This window comes from Camarhynchus parvulus, chromosome 20, assembly GCF_901933205.1.
Source record: "Camarhynchus parvulus chromosome 20, STF_HiC, whole genome shotgun sequence".
NCBI lineage: Eukaryota > Metazoa > Chordata > Aves > Passeriformes > Thraupidae > Camarhynchus > Camarhynchus parvulus.
This window is the reverse complement of record NC_044590.1, coordinates 6,739,062-6,766,443: the sequence shown is the minus strand read 5'-3', so window position 1 is coordinate 6,766,443 and position 27,382 is coordinate 6,739,062. Positions and strand designations below refer to the sequence as shown.

At 50.0% G+C, this 27,382-nt stretch overlaps 3 protein-coding genes across 4 annotated transcripts; 2 read left to right on the top strand and 1 right to left on the bottom strand.

Annotated features, from left to right (window-relative positions):
- On the bottom strand, nucleotides 1-11,706 carry ARFRP1 (ADP ribosylation factor related protein 1). Of its 2 annotated transcripts, XM_030963486.1 has the most exons (8): nucleotides 11,608-11,706; nucleotides 10,554-10,653; nucleotides 10,092-10,179; nucleotides 9,536-9,618; nucleotides 8,772-8,853; nucleotides 8,540-8,610; nucleotides 2,381-2,481; nucleotides 1-946 (listed from the first exon to the last, which is right to left on the bottom strand). In XM_030963486.1, exons 2-8 carry the CDS (start codon nucleotides 10,644-10,646, stop codon nucleotides 859-861), a joined length of 606 nt encoding a protein of 201 aa, XP_030819346.1. In that variant the 5' UTR covers nucleotides 10,647-10,653; nucleotides 11,608-11,706; the 3' UTR covers nucleotides 1-858. The 2 variants fall into 2 exon arrangements, with proteins under 2 accessions (XP_030819346.1, XP_030819347.1); XM_030963487.1 differs by lacking the exon at nucleotides 10,554-10,653 and having other exon boundaries at nucleotides 11,608-11,688.
- A 153-nt stretch (nucleotides 11,707-11,859) lies between these two features.
- Nucleotides 11,860-19,546, top strand: ZGPAT (zinc finger CCCH-type and G-patch domain containing). The gene is made up of 6 exons (XM_030963482.1): nucleotides 11,860-12,896; nucleotides 13,588-13,721; nucleotides 14,426-14,584; nucleotides 15,590-15,721; nucleotides 16,543-16,954; nucleotides 17,381-19,546. Exons 1-6 carry the CDS (start codon nucleotides 12,250-12,252, stop codon nucleotides 17,517-17,519), a joined length of 1,623 nt encoding a protein of 540 aa, XP_030819342.1. The 5' UTR covers nucleotides 11,860-12,249; the 3' UTR covers nucleotides 17,520-19,546.
- Nucleotides 19,547-22,103: 2,557 nt separating this feature from the next.
- Nucleotides 22,104-25,940, top strand: LIME1 (Lck interacting transmembrane adaptor 1). Its single transcript, XM_030963484.1, has 6 exons — nucleotides 22,104-22,231; nucleotides 23,888-24,032; nucleotides 24,521-24,569; nucleotides 24,657-24,741; nucleotides 24,900-25,312; nucleotides 25,537-25,940. The coding sequence occupies exons 2-6, from the start codon at nucleotides 23,917-23,919 to the stop codon at nucleotides 25,921-25,923; spliced, it is 1,050 nt and encodes a 349-aa protein (XP_030819344.1). The 5' UTR covers nucleotides 22,104-22,231; nucleotides 23,888-23,916; the 3' UTR covers nucleotides 25,924-25,940.
- Nucleotides 25,941-27,382: the final 1,442 nt, after the last annotated feature.

Genomic DNA, 27,382 nt, shown 5'->3' with positions numbered 1-27,382 from the left:
TTCAAATAAGTAGGAAGCTTTATTGCATACTGATTTCTTCCCGCCTAGAGGTTGTTTTCAGCTTAGAAAGATCACAGAGAGGGCCTTGATTCACTCCAGTTACAGAAGATCTCAATTACTCTTAGGACTAAAGAGAGTGCACAAAGAGACTGGCAGTCAGAGCAAGGCAGTGCTTCTGGAATCGGTGTCCTGGTAGGAAAATCCATTTCAGCCAGCACAGCTGGATTTGATGAGGTTTTTTCCAACATTAACAATTCAATGATCCAATGACCACCGTGCCATTGCTGATTTCCACATCTGCTTTTACCACAGGTCAAAGTTATGAATCAACACCCCGAGTGAAAATCAAGTTCTAATCAATCAATGCTGTCTCTCCCCACTACACAAACAGCAGCATAAGAGGGCCAGTAACATCCTGCAGGAACATGGGGCTGGAGCAGCAAGGGTCTTGGCAGTTAGGAGGAACAGCCATTCCCCAGGCTGTTCCTCCCCTTCAACATTCACCTCTGCATTGCCTTCAGGAGTTCCTTCATGTCACCAGCCTCCAGCCTGTTAGACTCACAAATCAGGAATCACAAAGTAAGATAGTAGAAAAAATAAGTCTTTTGCATTGGCAACAATGTGTGGGTTGCTACATAGGATGCTCAGAGGCCAATGACAATACTCAATGTAAGAGATTCCCACCCCCCACCCAGTTGGAATCCTTGGCTCAAGTGTTTTTTAGACACAGAAAGAGAATATTTGTCTCCAAATTTAGGAAAGAATCAGGTGTAATAGGAATCCAGTGGATCACCTTCTTTAAAGGGAACACAAAAGTGTGTGGAAAGAGACTGTCCATTGCTTGGCTGGCTCGGAGTTCTACGTGATGTCCTTCTTCCTTGGGGGGCGGTGGATGTTCCTCACCACACACTTCACCATCCACTCAATCCCTTCGTTCACACCTTTGCTAAGGAAGGCAAGCAGACAAGGTTTTAAAATAAAGAAACAACAAGAACAGAAACATGGATTGTATAGGCCCTAAGTGAGCCCTTACATGAGGAAGGGAGGGGCTCTACAGTTATTTGCTGGCATTTCTGTGTTATTTTTCATGTAGGCAAACAATAGGGATCTGATTTCTTTTAGCTCAGCAATACATACCTCCATCCTTTATTTTTCTGGTGTCTGTGCAAGTCTACACCCAACTTAGTCACCAACTCTGTGGAAATCTTGAGATGAACAAGCACCTGACAGTTGGTTTGAGGTCATTTTGCCACAAACCTCACACTAGTTGTACAAGATCTTGCAATCTTGGTTCCAGCTTTGTGTAATCATCTGTGCTGGGGCTGCCAAGCAAGTCAATACCTTCCTGGTCTGCACAGCTCCTCAGCCATGACTTCCATGAGTTATTCTTTTAGTGCAAGCTCAAACTGGAATTTTGAAAGGAAATTCCACAGAGATCAAAACTAGAAATGTTTGCACAAATAAGGTTATTATCCAATACCTCTCTTCCAGTCAGTGCTTGAACATTGTTCTTGTGGTCATTCACCTGCTTAATGGTATGTGATTTGTAGCAATGCAAACAACAGATTTTTTTTCATGGTTCAAGAAGTTTTTGTTATCCTTTGCAGTAGCTTGTATGATAACACAGAAAAAAATTCAAAGCTCTAGATTCAGCCCAGGCAGTAATTCAGCCAGGAGTGTTTCCACCAACTGGAACAAAACTTTTGACTTATGCCAAGTAGCACTTTTCACTTAAGGAACTGAAAGTACAAAGAACAAATGTACTGCAAGACTCGATACGCAACAATGATGCTGAGATCTCAAGAATCCAGTGGGTTGGTCAAGGTCATGGCATGCAGCTGAGTAAGCCCAAATTAGGGTCTATTTGAGTCGTTAAATCTTAAACCACAGGCATCCCCATGTAAGAGGACTCCTGGAAACTGTGATATCATCCACATCACGAAGCTCATCTGTGTGCCAAAGAATATGAAAGCAGAAACATAATTATGGCAGCAGCAGTGAAGCACCACCCATTTCTCAGGCACAGGCATCAACAGTGGCATTTTCAACTGACTTCTAACCTAAAATCCAGGAGCTGCAGCAAACCAACATCTGCAAGGATTATTGTGTAAGGAGAAGGGATCATACAGGACAACAAATATGCCTCCAAGTCCCACTGCTCTCAGCCAGGAATACATTGTCATTGTGTTTTATAGGCAGGATTTACAGATGAAGTTACTGAGCTGGTGCAAGTCCAAGGATCTTGAACAAGTGTCTGTCAGTGCTGGAAGGAAGGACAGCTCCCCTTCAAGGCTTAATAACTCATGTAGTGCTGCTCTGTGTGTGACACCCCACAGCTGCTCAGTCAGCCAATTCTCAGTCTACCCCTTCTCATACTCACCCAGTAAGAGCTGAGCAGGCTTGTGTCAGGCAGTCTCTCTTCCCAATTTTGTTAATACAGTCACTAAATGCTGTCTTGATATCAGGTATTGACAGACAAGTCTGCAAAGGGAACCAAAGTAGAGCTTGTTTGTGCCACAAGACATATGGTGACCTTCTTCCACAATGAATCCTCCCATGACTGCAGTCTTGCATCAGTCAGGATGGCAATGCTATCAGATTAAACCCACTCACCCACCACACAGGAAATTCACCTGTTTACATTCCAAAGAAATGAGCATATTCTTTTTTCAACAAAGAGAATGCTCTTTGCCGACAGTACACACACTGCCTCACCTCCCTGATCCTTAATCTGTACAGTTCTAAGCAAATAGTCCTGAAAATAAGCACAACCTGCATCCTCTAACAATACCTCTTCCAAGCTGCTCAACAGTTTATATTTACCAGGACACTACAAGAGCTTTAATATTTACAAAGCCTTTTGAAACAGTGTCCCTGCCACAAGCCCAGCTGACTCTCTGCCAGCATCCTGGGCACTCTCACAAAATTAGCTGTGATTTTTCCTCAGTTCTCAGCACATTCCTTGGCATTACAGCCATGTCCCACCAACACTTCTCTGTTTGCACTCAGAGAAAACACTGGCAGCACTGAATGCAGCACATTTTCTGATGCCTGCTGTCACTGTGCTCTTGACCCCAAGAAGGTCCTCAACTTCTGTGAGTCTGCCAGGAGGCTGCTGGGAACAACAAGACAAATCATAACCCCCCAGTAAATCAGTGGATTACCTTCCCCACATAAATCACAGTGTCACCACAAAAATCTTAAAGCTACCACAAAAGCAAACCTGCCCAACTAAAGTCTGGACTCACACTTCCCTGAGCAATGAGTGTTCATTTTTCCCTCAGAAGCCTTGGACAAGCCATTTAAGCACTTCAGCTGGCCGTGAGCTCACCTTCCCTCCTCTCTGCTAAGACATTTTGGACCTTCAACAAGTCTTAAATATGTGTTTGGAACTTTCAGTCAGGCCCACATACATGTTTTGGACAAATGTTTACACAAATGCCAAACTGGACCCTTTGTGAGTCCTGAGGATTGGCCAAGTGAACGTGAACTCTGAGAGAACAGAAATATGAAAATTGTTACCAGCCATCCATTTGCAAAACACCGATTCTAGAGAAATTAAATACAGGAAATTTTTGTGGACAACAGAAGTAGATTTCATTGCTTATACGTAGGAAGGGATCTTAAGAAATGGCTTGCAAGGAGTTTAAGAACACCCAACTCAGCCAGTGCCCTTGGCTCCATTAACTGTGCAACTTTTGATGACTGTACTTTCTTATGACCTCAGCTGCATTTTAAACTTGCCCTTTCAATCAGTGACCTGGACACTGTATCCAAAAACATTACTGACATCATTCTGCAGAACCCTCAACAATTTAGATCAGGATTTTTGACAAGAGAAAAATGTGCAGTTCATACAGATGAGCTGTCAGCCACAGGATACACAGTTAATTAAAAACAAAACAAACACCAACAACAATTACTAACTTTAGAGGGAGTCAGACTGGGCTTGGGAGCCGGAATGGGCTGCAAGATGGGCAAGAGATTACAACCAACCAACCAACCAACCATTCTCTACTGGTTTGTAAAAGCCTGGTATGGTGTTCACTGCCCAGTAAGAAAGGCAGGTCCAAATGCTCCTGGTTTAACCCAAAGCCCTGGACACGTCAATTACCCAACAACTGGGAAGGAGAAGCATGTCAGTAATTTGAGCTATTTTTCACATCTTTGTTTTTTTCAGTCAATGAGACTTGGCAGCTGAAATTGAACAAATGTTTCTTGAAATATACTTGAAGCTTCTCAGAGTTTAATATCATTGTATAATTATATACTTTTGAGTATATCCTTTTCTTCTTCTTCTTGAGTCTACCTTTCCTTCTCCTTTTCTGAATGATGACAGATTTTAAAATATTTTAAAATAAATGAGATGAAGTGTTCAAGATACAAAGTAACAACAGAGAGCACAGTCATGCTGTCACTGAGTCTTCTACTTGCACAGGTAGCAAAGCAATCAGGCAATGACCTTCCCAACACCACCAGCAGACCAGGACACCTGCACATACCCAGCAGCACAGAGAACCCACATCCTTCACCTTGTCCATCCCTGAAGCCTTTAAGAGTCCACTTTTCCCAGTGCAGCTAATAATTACAGCCTTTTTTATCTCCCAGTATAAACCATTGTTATACCTTCCCTTTCCCACCTTCTGGTAGAGCTGTGGCCTGCCCCACCTTCCACAGAGCTGCCCAGTCATGGCTTTCCATGGAAATCTGCATCAGAAAGAGTTTTGCTTCTGAAGAGACTTTGCACCACTCACATTGTCATAGCAGGATGCCACTGCATCACCAATCCTATGCTGAGGAACATCATTTTATCATTTTCCCCTTGGGATGAAGCAGAGCAGTACAGCAGAGGGGTAACACCAAACTCTTAATGCCTTGTTTTAGTGTCCAGGGAAAGCCATGAACTGGAATCTCATGTGACACCAGGGGCTGATTGTCCACCACTTCAGCAAGGGGCATCTAAGCTTCTCATGCTCAGGGGAAAATGTCAGCTGTGGCTTCCAAGTTCCCCTTCTCCCCAGGCACATTACAAAATATTTGTTTACAGATGTGCTTTGTTTCTCAGCTGCAAACCCATAAGTCAAGGGCAAAGAAGGGAAGCTGGATCTGTGATCACATCAGGAGTGCTCCATCACAATACCACAGTGACCTTTCAGGAATGATGCTATCTCTCAGACAGTTCACAGGAACCTCACACACAACACATGACAAACCAGATTTCCATCTCAGCTCCCCCAAAATAACACACTGGAAAACAGATTTTGATGAAGGCTCCTCCAGCCATAATTTAGCCAGGACTGAACCAAATTCCTCCTATGAAGGGTTCAGAATAGCATTACCCAAAGTAAGACTCAGCAATGGCACACCTAAAAATCTATCAAGCAGCAAGGCAAGTTTTAGCCAAAAAAAGGTGGCATTGTAGAGCCTTTGCCCATTTTCCAAATCCACTGGAGCAGACAATGCTGCTGCCTGCTCTCCTGTCAGGATAAATCCAGAAGCATGCATAAAATCTCAACTAGAGGCTCTTCAGTCATCTCAAGAGTAATCAACCATCAGAATGGAACCAAAACAGAAACAAGAGCAAGGTGGATTGCCTAAATAAAATATTATTTCAGAAAAAGTCTGACTCACCTGACCTATGGTCTGGGACTACTTTTTTATGAGTTTGTTTTAAATTAAAATTTAAGCTTCATTAAATTTAAAGAAGGAATAGCATCGCCTCAATTGAAACCACCTTATTTAAATGGAAACTAATTTTACAGGGAAGCTGTGGGAAGTCTTCAGTTGGAAACTAGAATGACTTTCATGCAGGTCTGTTTTCTAACAGCTGTGTGGAAGTGAGTTCACCACAACTCCTCACATTTTCCAGAGGCATGAGGAAGCTTTTCAACATTCTGGAGATTTCAAATTAAATTTCCAAAATTTATCATTAGATGAGGATGGCAAAACTTCCTCCCAGACATGGGTCATCATACAGCACCCAGTAATTTTCAGATTGTTAAATTTCAGATGCTGTTTTTGATAAGTCATGCTTTTTCAGTATTTTGAATAGTGTTGCATAATGAGCCATTCTGTCCTCAAATTGTAACAGTTCATTGTAAAGCATAGAAATATATACCTTGTGTAAATATTTCAACAGCTGCATTCACATCAAAACAGCAATTATCAATTCTTATATTTCTGGTTTTTCTGCAATAAGCCATATTTTCAAAAGTTGCATTCTGAGTTCAAAGGGAGTTCACAGGAATTAGCAGATATTAGATAATTTACTTCTCCTACAAAGCAATAGTTCCTTTAAAAACCTAAACAAATTCCTTCCTCCAACACACATTTGACTCAGTTTTTAAATTATTTATAAAATAATCCAGTTTTGAAGCCCCTGCTGAACACAGAGCATTCTCCTGATACCATAAAATATCACATTCAGTATTGTGAGAATTAGAATTGGTGTTTTGCAGCCAATGACCATATTTTATCTCCTGGAATGACCAAATACCACTCATGCTTGGCAGTGCTGAGAGGACACAATGTACCCTGGGGTTCACAGCAGAATTCTTAACACTTTATGCAATTTCAGGTTGCATCAACACTTTTGTTATCTTGATAACAGAATGTACACTTCAAAAACAAACCATGTCAGATGTTCTATTTCTGATGTATTTGACCACAAGCCTTCTGCTGGCCTCTATAGATATCATCATCAAGAATTACCCTTAATCTCCAAATACCAGCAAGGTTAAGATACCCCTTATCCTCCCTTATCATGGTTCAGGACAGAAGGATGCTGGTGAGAATTTCCTACAGTTTTATGTCTGGAGATCCAGAGCAGAAAAATCCTTATCAATGTTAATTATCAGTTTTATTCCAGAGGTCTTCAATTCTGCAAAATCAGAGGAAGAGAAACAGGCTACTGAGTTTTCTCAGTCTTGTTTAAGTGAACCTACTGAAAAATAAGATATAAACCCCTTAGTGATTTGTTCATAGCATTGATGGCTCTTTGCTGACTCCATATCCAAGATCATTCTGCAGAAGTGAACCTCTAAATATCCAATGTAGGTATTTCTTACAAACAGGCAAACCTCCAGTGGGTTTAGCTTTGCTAATCTCTTGTTGTAGCTCTACAGCTGCATGAAGGCACTAAGTCTGTGGCTGGTCTTGGACCCTCCAGAGGGAGCAAGAAGCCAGATTTTCTTTTGAAAAGCTGTTCCAAATACCTCTTTCTAGCAATTTAAAGAAGCCAAATTGTTTAATCATTTGTCTTTAGTCTGGTTAGAGTATCAGAAGAGCCAGCATCTGCAACCTTCAAGAAAATATGTATATACAACCAAAAGAGAAACTAGAACAAATTTCCAGGTCACTGCTTGGATCTTATCCTCAACAGGTCAAGGCAAGAGTGCAGGCTGTTCCCTGCAGAAAAGCTATGGGGTTGTACAGAAATGAGAGTCAATATTCTGGTTTCCAAAGAAAAAAGATAGACAATTTCCCCATATTCCAGAGACTACAGCAAAGTCAGGACCATAAATCAGGAGCTCAGTCCTGATCTCATGCCTTTACATGGAATTACATTTCTCTTATTTCTAAGACTAGATACTCTAGATAAATTAGATCATCCAAAAACCAATCTGTGTTGTACTCATGAAACCCTGCTTTAGAGCCAAGCGGTTTCTATGGAAGCCTCACGTGTTTCCACAAGTGCAATCGCTCGGACAAGTAGCAAGTGCAGAGGAGGAACCTGAGAAGTATTTGCATCCTTTGGAGCAGAGACTGAGCCCAGCTGCCAGGCCGGGCGCTCCAAATCCTACTGCAAGCCTCTGGCTCCATCTACAGACCAGTCCCTGGAGCTGCAGTCCTGGAATTCCAGGGTCAATTCCCAGGAGGAGAACATGAAAACCACCACAACCACCTTGGGCACTCTCTTCTTTTTTTTTTTTTTCCATGCTGGGGGAGGTAAGGATGGCTCAGGATGTGTCACCTAAACACTGCACCACCCACGAACTGCCAAACCCAAACCAAGAGCTTTACAGCTCTGAATACACTGGAAAGAATTCGAATTATCAGAAAAGAGCATTTCTTGCCATTCACTGCTGTCACTGATGGAATGCTCTACAACAAACAAGTGTTTTATTGAACAGATCTTATCCAGTTATGGGGAAAGGATGATTTGCTTCACATACATCTGTTCTGCTATTCCTGAGTTTTCAAAGAGCAGCATAAACAAAGTGCACTAAACATTTCTTTTCTGAATAAACAGGAAAAAAACAGCATCAATATAGCCAGTCATGGTACAAGACAGACCCACCATAGCTATGCAGTTTGTTCTGTTACATAAAGAGTTCAAAACTATGTGCCTGTAGGAAGCTCATTCATGGCACTGAAAAAGGGTTGGAGGATAAAGGAAAAAAGTACAACTAAATTCAAAGTAATTATTTCCAGTGGTGGAAAAGTACCATAGGATCAGCTCAGGACTGTGGAACAAATTTAACATGAATGCAGAGTTCACCTTTCCAAGGCTTATTTATGTAAATCCTCCATATTTTACCTCTACATCCTGCTTGTTGGCCAACACCAGAATGGGAACTCCTTCCAGAGCTTCACTGGTAATCATCTTCTCTACAAAGGACAGAAGCAAAACCAGGTTTAGCCAGTTCTGGAAGTTGTACAAATGCCTGGCACAGATTCTCTGGACAGAGGGATGAAGCCAGAAGCTCCCTCCTGCATTACAGTTTCATTTGATACAACCTTCCAGGACAATTTGTTCACACTGTACTTACCAAAAGCTCTTTTGGACTCGGAGAGCCTCTCCTCATCAGTGGAGTCAATAACATAGATCACCCCATGAGATTCAGCATAGTACTGGAAGGAGAACACAGATATTAGTGTCAATCCATTAGGATCACTTGTTCCACTTCCTGATTTGATTTTGGTACAGTTTTGGTGCATGTGGAGAAGATCAACCAGTTAGAGGTAGCTGTATCTACAGTGTGCCTGGACAGAATGGAGGCACACAGCCTGTGCTGCCTGTTCTGTTTGCAGGCCTGATCAACACACCAGGTAGAAAAGCTTTTGTGCCCCCAAAGCTTATCTCTATGGCACAACCCCTGATCTGGGTTGGTAATTGCTGTCTGCAACCAATTATGCAAATACTAAGCACAGAAAAAGTGGAATCTCTGAAAAGGTGTTAATGCTAACTACTGGGGTTATCAATAAGCCTGTGTGATTACCAAGTGATTGTGGTGGTTCAGTTCTAAAAGAGACAAAACCACTTCTAAAAGAAATCACAGAATCACAGAATGGTTTGTGTTGGAAAGGGCCAACCACCTCATTCCAACCCCCTGCCAGGAGCAGGGACACCTCCCACTAGATCAGGCTGATCAGAGCTCCATCCACCCTGGCTTTGAGCATTTCCAGGGATGGGGCAGCCACAGCTTCTCTGGGGAAAAAAATCATTCAAACATTCATTCAAATAAATATCAAATATTTATAAATAAATAAAAGTATAAAAAAAAATCAAACAAAACAAAACCACATCTCTAACCTTGTCCCAAAGTGACTGCAGCTCCTCCTGCCCACCAAGGTCCCAGAACATGAGCCGAGTTTTGCCAACATCAATAGTTCCAACTAGAAGGAAGGAAAGAAGGAAGGGCAATCCAATGAAAACTATGGGTGCTGTAAAGCACAGACAGCTGCACACCCCACTCAGAAATCTGGGGTGGGACAGGCTTGTAGGGGAACAAATCACAGGCAGCAGCTGCTTGCAACAACACAGCAAAATCTGCATGGAGTGATCACAAATACAGAGCAGAATCAGTGCAAGTAATTCCAGAATTGGGCCAAGAAATGAACTCCAGGGAAATACAGTTTGAGGACAGCACTGAAATAGGATACCTGGAGTTTTAATACTTCAAGACTTTCTCCTCCTAAGTTAAGAAATCTATTTTATTCTGTACAAAAAGACCTGGACAGTTGGGAGATACAATCTCTGCACCCAGGAACTATTCTGCCCTTCTGAATTCTTGGACATTTCAAACAAAAAGCAGATGTTGTCTAACTGTGCAAGAAAGCTGAAAAAAATTCCACATGGATTTACTTACTGTTTAAGCCTACAGTGGTTGTGATTTTGGACAAACTCATCCCTTTGTAGTTCTTGTTAAATCGGGTTTTAGTTTGTTCAAGAAAGGTCTGAAAAAGAATAAGACAGAGTATTCACTGTCAAACATTTTACTGGCTGGGGTAATCCTACCCCAAACCAGTCTGCACAATCCTGCTAGAGCAGATACTGCCCTACCTAATTTTGGACAAACCACTCTTCTTGCTCCCTATTTTAGCAAGGAAAGAAGGGATCACATGTGATTACGGGATTACTCAAGCCTCAGCCACATCCCTGAGAGCTTGTACTAAATTTAAGTAATGAGGAAAAGTTGATTGCTTGGTGTGACATCACTAAAGTAACTCGGGACACAGCTGAAGAGAGATTGACCCTTGTCAGAAGATTTATCCCTGGAGGATGTTTAGGATTGTGTGTGCCCCTCCACGGGGTGATAAACAGCACTTACAGTTTTACCAGCATTGTCCAAACCCAGGATCAGGACACAGTACTCATCCCTCTGGAACATGTATTTATAGAGCCCTGACAGCAGTGTATACATCTTGCTCCTGCAACAAATGGCAGGAAATCAATTAGCAAACAGCTCATTCCCAAATGCCTCTCATGCCACAATGCCAAACAATTAAATTAGGTCACTCTTTTATCAGTAAATCTCATATTTAGGCAATTCCAGGGAAAATCTGAGATCTAAGAGAGATAATGAAAATAGCTCAAGATCAAATTTGGTGTTTTAAGGAGGAACTGAGGAAGGACTTGAACACCTCTTGCAGTAAACGTAAGACCCACAGAAAATGAAGTGAACTTCATACAAATACAGAGATCAGGTATTTTGAGCAAGAACCTACAGAAGCTCCCAGCTGGATGTGCACACACAGCCCCAGCAGCTTTGCTGGGATGCAGGGAGCACTGGCGCCAAGGGCTGCAGCTGACTCACAGCCATTGCAACAACCCTTCTGCTCGAACCCAGATAAAGGGAACCCCAAGGCAGAGCCTTTGAGAGGCAGTGCGTGGTTAAACAACCACTTTGAAGTCAAACACCATTACCTAAAGGGCAATAAAAGTGTTCCAAAGCAGGAATCGGATCGGGGGTTTCACGGGGCTTCAACCCCACAGGTACCGGGGCCACCCTTCGCCCCCAGCTGAGACCGGGGCGCTCCTGCCGCCCCCCCGGGGGAGCAGCCACAGGCAGCGGGGAACCCCGGCCCGCTCCCCCTCGGGACAGCGACTGACCCTGGGCGAGCCCGGCCGCTGGCTGCTCCTCCCTAACCCGGCAGATCCTCCCGGACCCGGCAGATCGCTCCAGCTCCACAAGATCCGGGAGATCCGGCCCGGCCCTTTCCTGCCCTGCCACGGCCAGTGACGGCTGAGGGGAGCACCGGCCCTAGCGCCATTTCCCCCTAATGGCCCCGCGACACGTCCCGGGCAGCGACAGGTCCCGGCCCAAGCTCCGAAGGGGAGCGGGCGATGAAAAGAGTCCGAGCTCGAGGCCCGCGGCCCCTCACCTGCTGCTGGCGCCGGTGTCAGCCCTGGAGCTCGAGTCGCCTCTCACGACTCCCCAGCGCCACCAGCCGCCGCCATTCCGTGCCCGGGACTCTGGGAAATGTAGTCCTGTCACCCCTGCGATGGCGCTGCGAAGGGGGGCCTGTGGACTACAACTCCCGGAATGCCCAGCGCCGCCGGCCTCCCCAGCGCTCCGAGTGCGGAGCGGGTGACGCGCTACCAGGGCAGCCGGAAGTGGAGGCGCTGATGCCGGAAGTGGGGTGTCATGGCGGCTGTCCTGGAGGCGGGTCGCAGGGGCTGAGGCGGCTGAGGACGCGGTGGCGGCTCTGGGAGGTGCTGCAGCCCTGGAGCTGAGAGAGCGCCCAGGCTGCGGGAGGAGCGGTGCTGTGCGGGGGCCCGGTGGGCGAGAGTGGCGGGGTAGGGCAGGGCCAGGCGCGGCCTCTCCTCGGACTCTCTCGTCGCCTCTTGCCGCCTGTTTCCAGCAGGAGCATCGCCCTGGTCATTCCCGAGGGAAAGAGCGGGACGGCGGGTAGATGTCGCTTCTTCGGGCGAGGACTTGTTATCCAGAAGTGTTTGAGTGAACTCTGAATGTGTTTTGAGTTCGTGGAGAGGACGCGGGCAGAAGCGCCTTTCCTGTGCTGAGAATGGATGAAGAGAGTCTGGAAGCAGCGATCCAGACCTACAACGCCCAGCTGGAGCAGGTGGAGCTGGCGCTGGGGGCGGGCCAGGACCCATCGCAGCACTCGGACCTGATCCAGCTGCAGGAGGATTTGAAGCAGCTCATAGAACTGACCGAGTCGAGCCTGGTGGCTGTGAAAAAGAGCAAACTTCTGGCCACTTTGGACACAGATGCCTCCTCTTCCTCCCCAGCAGGTCTCCCAGGGCAGGATTCCCAGCTGGAGAGCTCTGCCCAAGATGAGGAATACACTGCTTTTAAGGAAGCCATTGCTGGGCTTGGAACAGATGAGGAGCCTCCAGCTGATGACAAGGGGATCTCCTCAGAGAGAGAGGGAGAAACGGGGGATAAATCCAAATCAAAGTGCAGTGAGGAGGAGGAGTCTGAGAGAGAGGAGGAGGAGGAGGAGGAGGAGTTGAGTGGGATGAAGGTTAAAGCCCCCTACTACAGCTCCTGGGGGACCCTGGAGTACCACAATGCCATGATTGTGGGGACAGAGGAGCTGGAGGATGGCAGTGCAGGGGTCAGGGTGCTCTACCTGTACCCCACCCACAAGTCCCTGAAGCCGTGCCCCTTCTTCCTGGATGACAAGTGCAGATTTAAGGAGAACTGTCGGTAAAGAGAGAGGGGTGGGAGGGTTCAGAGGGACAAAACTCCTCCTCAAGTGCTCTGTGTGGCTTTCTCACCCAGAGAAACTGTGCCTTGGTGTTTTTGAAATGCTGTGGGGAGCAGTGGCATCAGTTTGGCTGCTGTCCATAGCTGATGCACAGGTGAAGTGGAAAATCCTGTGGGGAAGGTGCAGAGATGTTACATAACTGAGTGGCTGAATTAACAACTGATGGAGTATTTTAAAACAAAACACCCAAGTCTGTGGGTAATGCACACATTCCAGTTGCACTGGGGGATTGGATATTTTTGGGGATCTATTTGGAGCTCTCTTTTTGGGGATCTTCACCAGGATCAGCCTCAGTGGTTGGAGCTGGACTGTGAACCTGACCTCTCTGGAGGTGCTGGGCTGGAGCCCTGCCTGTCTCTGATCCCATTTATCCCCAAAGGCAGGAACTTTTCAGTTGGATGTGTCACCAGCAAGGAAGTTTAATTCTCTGGCGTGAGATGCATTCTTTGTCCCATGACATAAATAACATGTTTAAGGTGAAACATGAACAACTTTAGGGAAGTTTGACCACGTGCTGTTGTAATTATAATTCTGGTGAAGGTTCCTCACCCCTGACACTCGTGTGCATTTCTTTTGAGGAAGGAAGGAAGGGATTTTCATTTGAGAACTCCTGTTCCTCCTTCCCTGCAGGTTTTCCCATGGTCAGGTGGTGTCCGTGGAGGAGCTCCAGCCCTTCCAGGAGCCCGACCTGAGCAGTCTGGGTGTGGGCTCAGCCTGCCTGGCCAAGCACAGTGATGGCATCTGGTACACGGCCAAAATCACCGGTGAGGGGGGCAGGGGCTTGCCCGGGGGAAGGGGGAGGCTGAGGTTGATGTGGATCTAAAACTTGGCTGCTCTGGTTAATGATAGAAAAACATAAATAATGTGGCTGCTGCCCTGAACTCAAAATCTTGGCATAGCTGAGGAAACAGTCTGAGTTTTGTCAGGCTAGAGGAGAGAATTGACTGGGAAGTAGGAGACAAAGAGCAAGAATGTGGAAAGGAAATGACTACGGGGTCATTAACTGCTCCAGGGAAGAGGGAGGGATTGCAGGAATTTACATGTCTAGTAGGTGAGAATGGCAATAATCTGGTCTTGTTTAAACAAAAACCTAGGGAGCTGGCCCTGCCCAGCAGCTGCTGATACAGGCTTCCCTCTGTCCTGGGAAGAGGGAGGGTTTATTCCCTCTTTTCATCTTTCTTTTCACTGTTATTAAGTCAAAGGGAGCGAGTCTAATTTCTTTTAATTCCATTTCTCAGCAGTCCATCTTTCTTGATTTGTAGAGATAAACTTTTAGGTATCAACATGGGCATTGTGGAAATAGCTTTTCATTGCAGTGGGTGCTTCCCCCTCCCAGACAGAAATAAAAATCACAGATTAAACCCAGGATTTTTGGAGCTGTTCCTTGGGCCTCCCCCCATCCTGTGTCAGTCTGCTGGAGCTGACTCTGGTGTAGCTGCAGCTCCTGTCCTTGCTGTTCCCTCTGTAGATGTGGACAGTGGCTACTACACGGTGAAATTTGACTCCCTGCTCCTCAAGGAGGCCGTGGTGGAAGGGGACAGTGTCATTCCACCCCTGAGAAGTGAAGATGCTGCTGAATCTGGCGAGTCTGATGAGGACAGTGTGGATGATTCTGGTTATGCCAAAGGTAAGGGAGTGGGGGGGAAAGTGAGCAAAAGTGACTTGGGATTTTGTTCTCCTTTTCTCTGGGACTGGCTGACTGTCCTAGAGCTCTCACTCTGTGTCTCACCTCTCATGAAAGAGCAGTTGATATCTTTATGTGTTCCTGACAACAGTAACTGGCTGTTCTGCTATAACTGCAAACTAAAATCTTTGTTTTGTGCAAATCCCTGGGCTAATGAAGGCTGGAGGTTTCCATGGGAACTCCCCACACAAGGAAGAAGAGGGTGTGATATTTTAGAGTTCCAGGCTCTGAGCCTCATTCTTACATGTCTGGCTGAGCTGAGTTAATAAGTGAATCAGATTTTCTCATCCCTGGGAGCTCCATGGCCCAGGAATGTGAGACCCAAGGAAATGGAAATGTTGGGTCTTTCTGGTGCCTTGAGGAGGCTGCAGGAACAGCCATGCCTGTTTTACTGCTCAAAGGTGACACAGAGAGTGCCCAAGTGACTTCTTGGAAGTTGCACAGGCAGCACTGTCCCTCTGATGGTGCCACAGCTGCATCACAGGGACAAAGTCATGTCCTAGAGCTCTTTACATTTAACCTGACAGAGGTTATTGGATCCTAATAACACAAAATTAATGCTGTGGCCTGGAGGAGCCTCATACCAGAGACAGGAGCTGGAGGCACAGGATAAGTATTAGGTGCCACTGTGCTAAATTCTGCTCAGATGTGTACATTGGTCTGTATTATCATCCTGGAAGGAAGGAAAAGAATCATAAAACTCCTGGGTGATTCTGCCTGGATCTGGGAGATGGTATGTGCATTAAATCAAGTGAAACCTGACATTTCAGCCACTCCTGTGCAGTGTTCATGGAAGGTGACAATTCAGTAGGAACCGAGTAAAGTTGGAGGCATGACCAAATGCTTTTAAGGTTGGAGAAATGAATTGCACTGTCCTGTGAGGGATGCTGCACACAGTAGCTTTACTCACAATTCCTGTTTCACTGATTCTCCTCTTGTGTTCCACAGTGATAGACTCAGGGGTTCCAGAGAATGGGGAATGGACCCCAGCCTGCAGCTCCTCTTTTGGTGGCTGGGAGGCCCATACTCGTGGCATTGGCTCCAAACTGCTTGTTCAGATGGGATATGAGTTTGGAAAAGGTAAGGGGAGAGGCTGGTCCTGGGGCTGGTAAGAAAAACCCAATATTTTGGATGAAGCCAGAACCTTTGCTGTGCTGAGGGGCCACTTGGCTGAGGCTCAAGCAATGTGGTAGATCCCAGCAGCGTTGGAGGGAAGAGGGATGAGTTATTTCATGGAAGTACAGGCATGTGGGGCACCAAGCCCTGTATGGAAATGGCAAACAGTGGAGGCACCTGGAAGCACGGTCAGGTTGGTGATCAAAGCCGTGAGAACCTGGTGGAATGTTCAGAGGCTGGAGGTGGAGGGGAGCTGATCTGCAAAGCTTCTGATGTCTGTGCTAATGCATCTCCTGGCCTGGACACAGACTTCAAAGCCTGCTGAACTCGCTGCTCCCACCCAAATTGCATCAAGCCTTGGGGGCTCTGGGAGGGCCTCTGTGTCTCAGGTCCTCCCAGAGGAACCAAACCAGTTTGAAGTAGAAGCTGGCTTGGGTCCTCCCAGAGGAACCAAACCAGTTTGAAGTAGAACCTGGCTTGGGTTCTCCCAGAGGAAGCAAACCACTTTTAAATAGAACCTGGCTTGAGAAGCTGAAGATGTGAGGCTGAACCTGGTTTCACAGAAACCGGCCTGACAGATGGCCTTGGGCTTGGAATCACAAATCTTCTGCTGTGAATGGCTCCTGGCCTGGCCTTTCCTGGTCCCCTTGACTTGGACAGAAGTTCTAACTTTTGGTACCTCAAAAGCCTCTGAGCTTGTTTTAAGCTTGTGACTGTCAGTGTGAGCTTGTGGTGGGAGGTGGCTTGAGAGGGGGATGCTGTAATGACTTGGAGTCTCTCCTCAGGCCTAGGGAAGAATGGCGAGGGCAGAGTGGAGCCAGTGCAGGCTGTGGTGCTCCCTCGAGGGAAGTCCCTGGACCAGTGTGCTGAGGTGCTGCAGAAGAAGAAGCAGGGGAAGCTGGAGCCAGGCAAATCGAGGAAATGCCGGGCAAAGGGAAGCAGCTCTGGCCAGCCGGGCGGCCGGAAGGCCCCGCGCAACGTGTTTGACTTCCTGAACGAGAAACTGCGCGGGAAGAGCGCTGGGGACAGGGCTGGGGGGATGGCCCTGCCCCAGAGGAACAGCAAAGAGATCTACCATGCCAGCAAGAGCACCAAGAAGGCTCTGAGTGTCAGCCTCTTCCAGACCACGGAGAAGATTGAGCAAACGCAGAGGGATATCAGGGGAATCCAGCAGGCCCTGGCACGCAACATCGGGAGGTAGGAAAACGTTCTTTGGGATCGAGTTTGTGGTGCTTCTGGGGAGGGCTGGGCTTGAAATGAGGTGTGGCAGGAAAAAGTGAAGTGTGTCTGGATGGAATTTAAGGGGAAGTGGAGGAGAGAGTTCAGTGGGTGCTTCAGACCAGAGTGGACGCTGGCAGATGTGTCTGAATTCAGGCTGTGGCAAAGAGAGGAGCTCTCTGAGGAAAGGTGCTGGAATCCTTCTGGTGCCCACTTTGCAGCATTGCTGTTGAGGATCTCAGGAGGACATTCTCTAGCCCAGATTGTGCTGAGCATCAGGTTATTCCTGGCTTTCAGCAGCTCCCTTGGGCTAATCCTACAGGAAAGGGCAAACTCTCTTGGGATGGAACAAGCCTTTGATCTTACCATGCAGGATGACATTGCCACTGTGCTTTTTGCTTTCAGGCACAGCATTGCTGCAGCTCAGCTGGAGGAGAAGCTGGCTAATGCCCACAAGCAGCTGGGGCAGCTGCAGGCCCAGGAAGCCAGGCTACAGCGGGAGCAGAAGAAAGCAGACACCCACAAGAAGATGACTGAGTTCTAGGTGCTGAGGAAGGTGTTGGACTACAGGAGTTGTCCTTCTGGTGCTCCTGGCCTCAGAGTCTCGATGAGCTGTCCTGCTCTGCTGGGCCTCAGGCTGCTCAGCCTAAAACTGGGCAAAAAAGCAGCAGTTTCTGGATGCTCCTGAGCTCTTCTGGGAGGGGGAGTAGTGCACATCTGTCCAGCCCCAAAAGCATTCAGTGAGTTGGGCCTTGGATGAGGCCTAGCTACAAGGGATACAATTGTCTGCTCTCTTGCACACTTCTTTCCTTCATTTTCCCTGCAGCAGCAGCTCCATCCAGAGTCTGTGGCTGCTCAGGTGATAACACTGCTGGCTACAAACCAGCTTAGGGGGCTTGGACAGCCCCACATCCTGCCAGTAACTGTGGCTTCTGTCTGTGGCCACCTGCCAAGCACAGGTGCAGGCAGGGTCCCAGCCATGGCTGGGTGAAAACATCAAAGGTCAAGTGCTTTAGCTGCTCTCTGCCTTCTGGTTTTTACTGTGGGATTTATCTGAGAGCTCCATTTTTTGGGGGGAGCAGTTCTTTGTAGCCCTAGTGTAAGGAAGAGACAGAAAACTGACAGCTCAGAGGTGGAACCAGCAGCCTGGAGCATCAGATTTCAGCAGTTTGACTGTTGGAGTATCCCAGGCCGTGCTGTAGCCAAACTCACTGGCTTGGCATGGAAAACTGCCTGGTTCCACAAGTAGAGTGCCATAGCTGGGGGAATAAGCCAGCAGCATATCAGAATTCCCAAACCTATCCAGGAACAGCTCCACAGGGAACCTTGTGATTTTTGCCACCATCAGTTGGAGTTTTTCTGTCCAAGGTGGCTCACTGAGCATGGGTCCTTTTACTAAAAAACCTCAGGACCCACATCCAGGTTGGACTGGGCCCTGGGTGAGCACGAAGAGCGGGATCTGTATGAGCCCAGTGTGCAGCCCTGCAGTGGCAGAGCTTGGGGCTGGGCTGGAAGCAGGCCAGGCAATCCAAATGCTCTTCCCTGCCATGTGGAAAGTGGACAGGAAGGATGTCCTCTCCCCTTGGTTACATTCTGTGTTGGTGGTGGCCAGTCCTTGCCTCAGAGATGCTGGTTTCATCATCTGGTGGGATTTCTGCATTGTAAAGGCTTCTTTTAAAAACAAAAATAGTTTGCAATTCATGCCAGTATCTTAAGGACACCGATTTTTTTTAAATTTAAGGAACCAATTTCCTTTTATTCTGTGAGTAATTTTTCTAATGAAGAGGTTTCTTTAGTACTCTCTTTTTTATCTATCCCTAAGAACAGATTAAAAAACAAGCTGTCAGCCTGGGCAGGGCAGTGCCTGATCTGCAGGGTCAGGCTGCCGAACAAACAAGAAAATCTGAGACTGAAGAAGATATGATCAGAGCTGTTCAGGTTGTGTGGGATTTCACATTGCTGCAGACACACCTCAGAAACACAGCGAGACAGCAAAACCAAACAAGATGAACATCTTCAGGAAACCTGTGGGAGTGAGTCTGTGCTCCTGAAGAGCACCTGGATCATGCTGTGATCCTGGTGGATGTGGGATGTGTCATGGGCTGCTTCAGGCACTTCAACATCTATCAGTTCCTATTGGAGTTGGCTGTACTGTCCTCATTGTTCTGAATTCGCGTTCTTCACACACCAGGCTCAACTCAAGGGTTTCACAGTGGCCCTTCCCTCACAAACGACTGTTTGTTTCTCACACTTGAGTGCTCAGTGGTGACAAGGATTAATGTGCCCAGCTTAGCGTGGATGCTCACTGAAGTGGCCCATGACTGGAGAGCTGAGCTGGGCAGAGAAAACTTGGGGGTTTATTTTGTGCTCTGAGACTGTTTAACATCATCATCATCTCCTTAGGAACTGGGTGTATGAGCCCTGTGTCTTTGCTCAGTCCTGTTTTGACCCTTCCTTGGGATCTCCACAGCCTGACTTGTCAGACTCCTATTCCATTGGCTGCCACCTCCCACCCACCCAGCGCAGTTCACATCCCTGATGAATAAAGTTGGTGTTTCTTTTTTCCTCCTCTCTCCTTGTAAGGCGTTGTTCATTTGCAAGGTAATGATGATCTGGGGCTCCCCATTCTTTCCTTCCATTGCCCTGAGCTCCGGGAGGAGCCGGGCGGGGAGCGGACGCGGCAGAGGCAGCTCGGGTGTGCTGAGCTTCCCGCCCCGGCTGCGAGCACAGACCCAGCCCACCCCGGGGTGCAGCCGCCACCTCCGAGGCCAGGAAGCTGTGGTGGGTGTGCTCTGTGTCTGCTCACAGCTCCTCAGGGAGCCGGAGAGCTCAGATCGGGATGTTGGAAATGTGCGGGAGGCCCTGACTGGGACTTGCTGTGGGATAAATGAAATTCTCCAGGCTGGCCGGCAGGGAAGAGAACACGATTGGATCCCTGCACCCCACACTCACCGGATTTTGAGTTCCTGCAAGTAAGTGGTGGTGGCTTTCCTGCCTGGGAAATGAGGAATCTGCAGCTAAAGTCGGGGGGAAATACCTTAAAACCCCCAAAGTATACAGAAGTCACAGCACTGTCAGAGATGCTCTTGGGGCTGGATAGACTGGACAGGCAGGATTCCTGCTCTGCTCTGGGAAGCCTCAGCTGGGCTCAGCTTTGTGAGTTGGTCTCCAAGCTGTGTCGTTCCATGTTTTGTGCTCTGTAGCTGGGCTTGAGAGGGAAGCAAAGGTGGTGGAGCTTGGCAATGCTGCTGAGATTCCATGGCTGGGGTCTGGAGGCTGAGTGAGAGCCAATTGCTTTTGGGTCAATGAATTCAGTTCAGAGGTGCCTGGCATCATGGAAATTTCCAGTTGTTTTGCGAGGAGGGGGACAGGAGTGTTGCTGATGTGTGCAATGGGAAGTGCTGAGCCCCTGTCTCTGGGTGAGGAGACTTGAGAATGTGGCCCCTGAAATGCTGTCTTCTGAAAACCTAAGATGATGTAGAAGTAGTGCATGTGTGGCAAAGGAAACCACTGTGGCAGGCAGATGGTTCTGGAGAAGACACATCTCCTTCATACAGCCATGCTGCACTTTGGAATCTGCCTTCCCATAACAGCAGCTCCAAGCTCTCTGCTGGTCTCCTGCTGTGGCTCAGCTCTGCAGAAAACCTCTTGAGATTATTCTTGCCTTAAAAGAGCTTTTTTTTTTTTGCCCAAGTGAGTGTTCAGCAACCAGGGAAGGGCAGGAAGAAAGAAAAGTGCTGAAATGGGGTCAGCGTCGAGCAGAGCCCTGTGGTGTGGGCTGACAGTCACTCACCTGAAAGTTTTAAAGTTGTGTTTTCTCAAAAGCCACTCCAGCATGTGAGCAGCGATCAGAACTGCAGCCAGAAGTCTGCATCCAAGTTTTCAGGCATTTGGGTCTGGCATTTAGAAGTATGGTTGGCACTTTGTAAATGAAAAGCCCCTAGAGGTGTTTGACCATGAAATCTCATTATGGAGATAAGCAAAGTGGGTAAGATCTCATGCCTGCTTTTTTGAAATAGTCTTAAAATTCACTAATTGCACCCCATGGTCCAGGGCAGATTTAGTGTTGTGACGGACTGTAAACAGATCTTTCACTTTTTGTAATTGAAAGGAAAAAAAATCTATCTACTTCTGCTTCTTGGGCCTTTTTTGAAGCACAACTCCCTGGGGTACCTGAGCAGAGTTTGCTGCAGCTGTGTGCTCAGTTGCTGATGGAAATCAGCTCAAAATGTTCCTTTTGGTTTTGTGCAAATAGGCTTTGAGTAGCTTTGCAGACTTTTTTCCTGCCACCCTGCACTGAAGACTGTGTGGTTTTATCTGGGGAGATGAATCAGAGGCCAGGCAGAATCATCACCAGCAGCGCTTGGTTTTGCAGCGAACTTAATCTTGCTTTCAGGAAGCCCAGATGAGAAACTTGCACCTTTCGTAGGGCTCACAAAAAACTCCCACATCCTGGAGTAACAACCCATCTGCCTTCAGGATGCCTGTGCTGGGGTGTCACACACAGAGGGGAGAGATCCCTGCTCAGAGGGCTGTGGGTGCTGTCACACGTACTCAGCAGCTGTGACCGCCCTCGCCTTCAAAGCCACCGAGGCTGGGCTGGGCAGGCAGAGCCGGCGCCTTTGAAACGCCTCTGCTGAGCCTTCTGCCCCGGGGAGCAGCCCTAGGGCAGGGAGATCGATAACTTCATCTGCAGGAAATCCAGGTGTAGGTTTCAGAAGGTCTGGCTGAGTTTGCCTTGCAAACCTGCTCAGTCCTACCTGGTTGTCTTTAGTCAGGGGTTCTGCTTGCAAATCTGTAGTTTTGGGAGACCCAAGGTGTTGCCCTAAGTGGCTTCTCCCAGTGACTGCTGATCCTGAACACTGAGGAGGATGCACAGCACAGTTTCACTGCTCAGAAATCCTGGAGCAACCACCGATCTGCTCTACAGAAAATAGGCCAGAAGAATTTTTCTGCGCTCATTCCTACTTAAGGAAGTCTCTCCTTTCAATCTTCAGAATTCAGGGATGGAAAATCCCCCTGCTGTGGGATAAGCTGCCCCGTGTGTGCCTGCCTCAGCATGCTGAAAGCTCCCACCTCGATTCCAACATCACACCAGCTCCTGGCCATCAAGCCTTGCTAGAACTTTGTCTGCTCAACTCCAGAGCCTGCTCAGCTCTGCTCTGCTCCTGCAGCCCACGATTCCATCCCTCTAATGAGCTGAACGAGCCCAGCAAGGAGCTCCAGGCTCTGTCTAACGCAGTGACCCTGTTGCAGGTAATCCCAATAATTAAAGTATGCTCAGACAGAAAAGCTGTGTTGTCTAATTAAAACGTTGGAAAGGGAACAGCCTCCTCTTCCCAGCTCTGATCTAAGCCAGTCTGTCCAGCCTGGTTAGTCCTTAAAACCTCCCTGTCTCCCTTTCTGCCTTGAAATAATTGCTCTCCAGGGTTCATGCTTCAGTCAGGGCAGTTTCCAAAGGCATGGGAAGTTCTTAGATAAAAGGATGCTCACAGATAAAAGGGTGCTGCAAATGGGCAGAGACCTTCTGGTTATTGGGGTAAAAATGTGCCAAAGATGCTGCTGTGTGATCTGGGGTGCAGGGGAGAGGGGAGCTCCTGTGGATCTGCAGTAGCTTTTGAGATTTACACAAGGCAGGGTGGCTTCTCACCAGAGCTCATCTGGGCTTTGTCATCCAGATGAAGATATGCAAGAGGGTGAGTAAGAGGTGCTCAGCATGTCCCCCCAGATCTCTGGGTTCGCATCTGTACTGGTGGAAGCTGATCCTGCTCAGCTCTGCCCAGGGACCCTACTGCTGGCCCCATCTGGATCAGCTACCGTGGCGTCTTGAAGCTGTGTTTCACTCCAGGAACTGCCTCCATCTCCTTTCAGATCAGGCATTTCTTGGGTGCTGGTGACAGGCCAGCCTGTTTCTGTAGAGCAGGGTGCACAGAGCTGAGCTGTGCAGAGCTGGGAGCTGCAGACACCGGTGGAGGGGTGTCAGCTTTTGCTTTGGGTTCGCAGCGTGCTGGCAGCAGAGCAGGGATGGGGAGGGTGGTGTGGGAATGATGGGACAGGGGTCACCAAAAGCCTCCTGGGGAAGGAGGTGATCCTGACAGGCTGGGGAGCACCCGTGCTTTGTGTCAGGACACCCTCCTGCCACTGCCACGGTTTGCAGGGGATGATTTTTGCCCTGAGGAAAGCGCAGGGACAAGGGCTGGGTTTGGGCAAGGCACAGCTTTAGGCAGAGGAAAGGGGTGGGAAGATGGGGAGTTTTCTGCTCTGGTGTCACAGCAGAGTGGCTGCAGACCTGGGGTTGTGGTGGCACAGAGAATGTGTGAATCCATTGCAGGAGGAGGGTGTCCTGGTGGGTTCTGCTGAGGCCAGGGCATGAGGAGGGGGAGGAAGGAGATGCTGAAGCTCCCCTTGTTTCCAGGAAACTGAGTCATACTGCCTGTCTTACTGGCCTCCCCTGTGTTCAGGATTGGCGTCACCCCCATCCCACAGCCTGGGTTGGTGTCCCAGTGTCCCCAGAAAGCACTCTGTCATTTCTTGGGTGTCTCTAGAGGGTTTTCAGGGCTCCTGGGCATTTCCTTTTCACCCTTTCAGTGAGCTTGAATCCTGCTGGTTATGTTGGATTGGTTTTTTTCAAAAGGAACCAAAATCTGAAGTTTTCCCTGGTGGTAACAGAGCACCCAGTGCCAAGTGTCCACACGGGGCTGGGCACTGGAGGTGTTACAGTGACTCTGGGGACAGCAATCGCTGGCCAGAAAATGGGACACGTGGTGAAATGTCCCCATCCAGCGCATCCAGAGAGGGTCCCTGCAGGGGGACTGTGCTGCAGGGGTCCCTGGGGGTCACAGGGCACCATTTCAAGCCATGGTGAGCCCAGCAGCTCCAGGCTGAACCCCAGCTCGTGTTCTCTCTCCCCAGAGCTCAGTGGTGCTGCCAGCGGCTCCCCCATGGCTGCAGCCAGCGGCGAGGGGACAGCAGGGACGCGGCTGCTGCCAGCTGGCACTGCCCTGGCCCTGCTCGGTGGCCTGGTCTACCTGGGCACCCTGTGTGCTGCCTGCAAACGGTACGTGCTGCCCACAGCTCCTGCACTTTCCCTCCTGGGGCTGGGTGGGGCTGGGGATGCCTCGGTGGCATTTGGGGGCTGCACGTGGGGACTCTGTGTGCAGCCATCCTGAGCTGGAACTGTGGGATCTGCTGCTCGGCTCACCCCAAACCCCCACCTGCACCCCAGTGCAGCTCTACCTGGCTTGATCCTGCATCCCTGTGTGTCACAGCCCCCTGGAACTGCCCCTGTGCCCAAAAACCTCAGAGGAGCAGCCCAGAGAGGGCTGAGCTGAGAGCAGGAGGGGCAATGCCAAGGGTGGTGCCAGTGGTGCCCTGCACAGCTCAGTGGGGTGCAGGATGCAACTGTGATGTCCCCAGCCAGCACAGAGCCTGCTGTGGGGCTGGGGAAGGAGCAGGATGTGGAGTTTGGGAGTGCCACATGGGGACACCTGCTCCTCACCCCGGCTTTGCCATCTGCCTTGGGCTCAGCCCCACTTCTCCCTGCAGGAAGGGCAGGAAGAAGGTCGCTCCGGACGGGGTGAAGCTCGTGGATGAGGTAAGAGCACATCTGGGGGGCAGGATCAGCCCTGGTGGTGGTCTGGGCTCCCAGCCCAGCCTGAGGGTGTCTGTCCTCCCCCAGCAGGCCCTGCTCTGCCAGACCCAGCTGCGGTCACTCAGCAAGTCGGACACGAAGCTGCACGAGCTGTACCGGGTGAAGGTCAGGGATGGTGAGTGCTCATGTAGCAGGGGGGCCCGAGGGGCTGGTGGCCCTTGGCAGCTGCCTGCAGTCCCCAGGCTGCCCATCATGTCACAGACAGACGTGCCACAGCGCTGGCACAGGGCTTGGTGCCTGTTGCATCCCCTCATTTCCTCTTCTCTCCCACAGTCCAGCGTCCTGCCAGCCTGGATCTCCCCGGTCCCACGGCCCCTGGGGGTGAATCCCTGCACAGCTCTGGCCTCCTGCACCGTGAGCTGCCCCAGATCCCCGTCCCTGAGCCCCCGGCCACCTCCCCAGCCCCCGACCAGACCTACTCCAACCTGCTCTTCACCCCGCTGCGCAAACCAGTGCCAGACGCCGTCTATGAGTGCCTGGCAGTGGGGGAGGAGGGCACCCCGGTGCCCCCCATGCCAGCTGGCACCCAGGTGTCCCCTCCACGGGCTGTGCACGGGACAGCTGATTACGCCTGTGTCCATAAAGTGAGGAAGGTGGTGTCGGTGGAGGTGCAGGATGGGGCTGTGGCAGGACCCTCTGGAGCACAGCACTGCTGGGATGGCACAGGCGGTGCCCCTCATGCCAAGGTACACTCTGGGGGACAGCAGGGATGGCGCACATGGTGGGTGGGGGATCATTTAATTCCCTCTCTCCTGGCAGTGCCCATGTGTGGGGCAGGGTATAAGTTAGGATCCACTGCCAGCATCCTCCTGGGGGCGGAAGATGCAGGGGACAAAATCATGAGGGTATCCTGCAGTGGGCAGGGATTGTCACTAAACCTCCACCCCAAAAAAAAAATTTCCTTTTGCAGCTGGAAGAGATGTACTCGACGGTGTGCAAAGCCACCAAGAAGAAATCCCAGGTCCCTGCATCAACCCCGAGGGCTGTGAAGGAGGGGGGGTCTGAGGGGCCGCACCCCTGCCAGCAGGAGGGGGCCCCAGCAGCCCCAGGTGCCCCTGACCCCTGTTATGAATCCATCAACGACAGAGCATGGACTGCCCAGGCCCGTGGCCCCGAGCCTGACTATGAGGCTGTGGACATTAACTGGAAGAAGGCAGCAAAACGGGACAAGCCAGGGAAGCCCTGTGTGCCTGAGAACCTCTATGAGAGCGTGGTGGACGTCTGGGCAGGGGGGTCCCGGAAAGCCTCTGCCCGGACAGCAGCCAACGGGCTGCAGGTTTACATCACCAACCTATAGCCCCCAGGAGCAGGGGCAGTGCCACAGGGGGGGCCCACCTGGCTGGACACCACTGGGTGCCAAAGGGACAGGTGCCAACAGCTCTGTGCCCACCAGAGCCCTGTGCCCAGCTCTCACTCTCTGTATATATTTTCTACGAGTTACTTTTCTACGAGTGTTCTTGTCCCATCCCAGCCCAGCCGGTGCCAGCAGGTTGATGGTGGGATGTGCCAAGATGGGCACTTTGGGGGTGCTGGGTGGGACCCCAGTGAGACAGGGCTGGCACTGGCACCAAGATGGGAACAGGGTGGGGACCAGTCACGTTTTGGGGCAGGGGGGTGACGGGGCTGCAGCCAGCCCCATGCCTTGGGCTGCAGGATCAGACCCCCATCAGGAGGTTTCTGTCATGACTGAGGGTCTCTGTCCTCCTCACACTGCCTGGGGGAGGCCAGGGACCCCTCCAGCCCCCAGGGAGCCCTGAGAGGCTTTGCCCCCATCACAGAATGTCCCTTGTTATGGGGAGATGGAGTCAGCCCTGTGCCTCCATGGAATCACAGAATATCCAGAGCTGGAAAGGACCCACAAGGTATCATTGAGTCCATCCTACCCTGCACAGGACTACACAGAAATTTCCCTGCTGTGGGCTGTGGGCTGTGGGCTCTGCTCCATCCTCCACTCCCACCCTCTCAGACCCATGCAAGGGTGTCTCCATGGGTCACCATTAAAAGGCTGAGAGAAAGTTTACACTCTTAAGCTGAGTCTAAATCCCTGGTTCTGGGCTCTCTTGCTGCTGCTGCAACTGGTGCTGAGAGAGCAGCTTTGAGCACAATGTGTCAGTGAGTGCACTCGCCCTGGATGGGAGGTTTGGCACCTCTGAAATGGGGACACACAGCCACCAAGAGCTGCTGTTTGGGGTGATCTGTGCCAGAGCAGAGCCTTGCACAGGGCTGTGCTACAAGCCAGGCTGTGTTTGCTCAGCATTTGCTTCCTTGCTCACTTCCCCATCACTCCTGTGGGTCCTGCAGCCTCCCTGTGCCAAAAAAGCCTGGGTGAGCTGGATGTGTACCAGAGCTTAACCCTCCCTCCTCTCCTCCCCGGCGGAGTTGCACATCCGTGCCCCAAGGAACGCGGTGGCAATGACGGTGTCCCTGTCGCATGGCCAGCGGCTGCCTGACCTCGTGGCACGGCGGGCTGGTGTGGCTGGAGCGGGGCGGAGCCCGCAGCCCCCGAGCCGTGCCGTGCTGTGCCGTGCACTGCCGTGCCAGGCTGTGCCGTGCCGTGCCGTGCCGTGCCGTGCCGTGCAGTGCCGTGCCGTGCAGTGCCGTGCCGTGCAGTGCCGTGCAGTGCCGTGCCGTGCCGTGCCGTGCCGTGCCGTGCCGTGCCAGGCGTGCCGTGCCGTGCCGTGCCGTGCCGTGCCGTGCCGTGCCGTGCCGTGCAGTGCCGTGCCGTGCAGTGCCGTGCCAGGCTGTGCCGTGCTGTG

What these genes read in the sequence shown, in the direction of transcription:
- ARFRP1 (XM_030963486.1), bottom strand. Translation starts at nt 10,646, where the DNA reads ATGTATACACTGCTGTCAGGGCTCTATAAATACATGTTCCAGAGGGAT. An exon ending in TGCAGTCACTTTGGGACAAG is followed by an intron (nt 8,854 to 9,535) that starts GTTAGAGATGTG and finishes TTCTCCTTCCAG; the next exon opens with TACTATGCTGAATCTCATGG. An exon ending in CCAACAAGCAGGATGTAGAG is followed by an intron (nt 2,482 to 8,539) that starts GTAAAATATGGA and finishes TTCCCTTTGCAG; the next exon opens with ACTTGTCTGTCAATACCTGA.
- ZGPAT (XM_030963482.1), top strand. Translation starts at nt 12,250, where the DNA reads ATGGATGAAGAGAGTCTGGAAGCAGCGATCCAGACCTACAACGCCCAG. An exon ending in GGGATATGAGTTTGGAAAAG is followed by an intron (nt 15,722 to 16,542) that starts GTAAGGGGAGAG and finishes GTCTCTCCTCAG; the next exon opens with GCCTAGGGAAGAATGGCGAG. An exon ending in CTGGCACGCAACATCGGGAG is followed by an intron (nt 16,955 to 17,380) that starts GTAGGAAAACGT and finishes TTTTGCTTTCAG; the next exon opens with GCACAGCATTGCTGCAGCTC.
- LIME1 (XM_030963484.1), top strand. Translation starts at nt 23,917, where the DNA reads ATGGCTGCAGCCAGCGGCGAGGGGACAGCAGGGACGCGGCTGCTGCCA. An exon ending in GGGTGAAGCTCGTGGATGAG is followed by an intron (nt 24,570 to 24,656) that starts GTAAGAGCACAT and finishes CTCCCCCAGCAG; the next exon opens with GCCCTGCTCTGCCAGACCCA. An exon ending in GCGGTGCCCCTCATGCCAAG is followed by an intron (nt 25,313 to 25,536) that starts GTACACTCTGGG and finishes TTCCTTTTGCAG; the next exon opens with CTGGAAGAGATGTACTCGAC.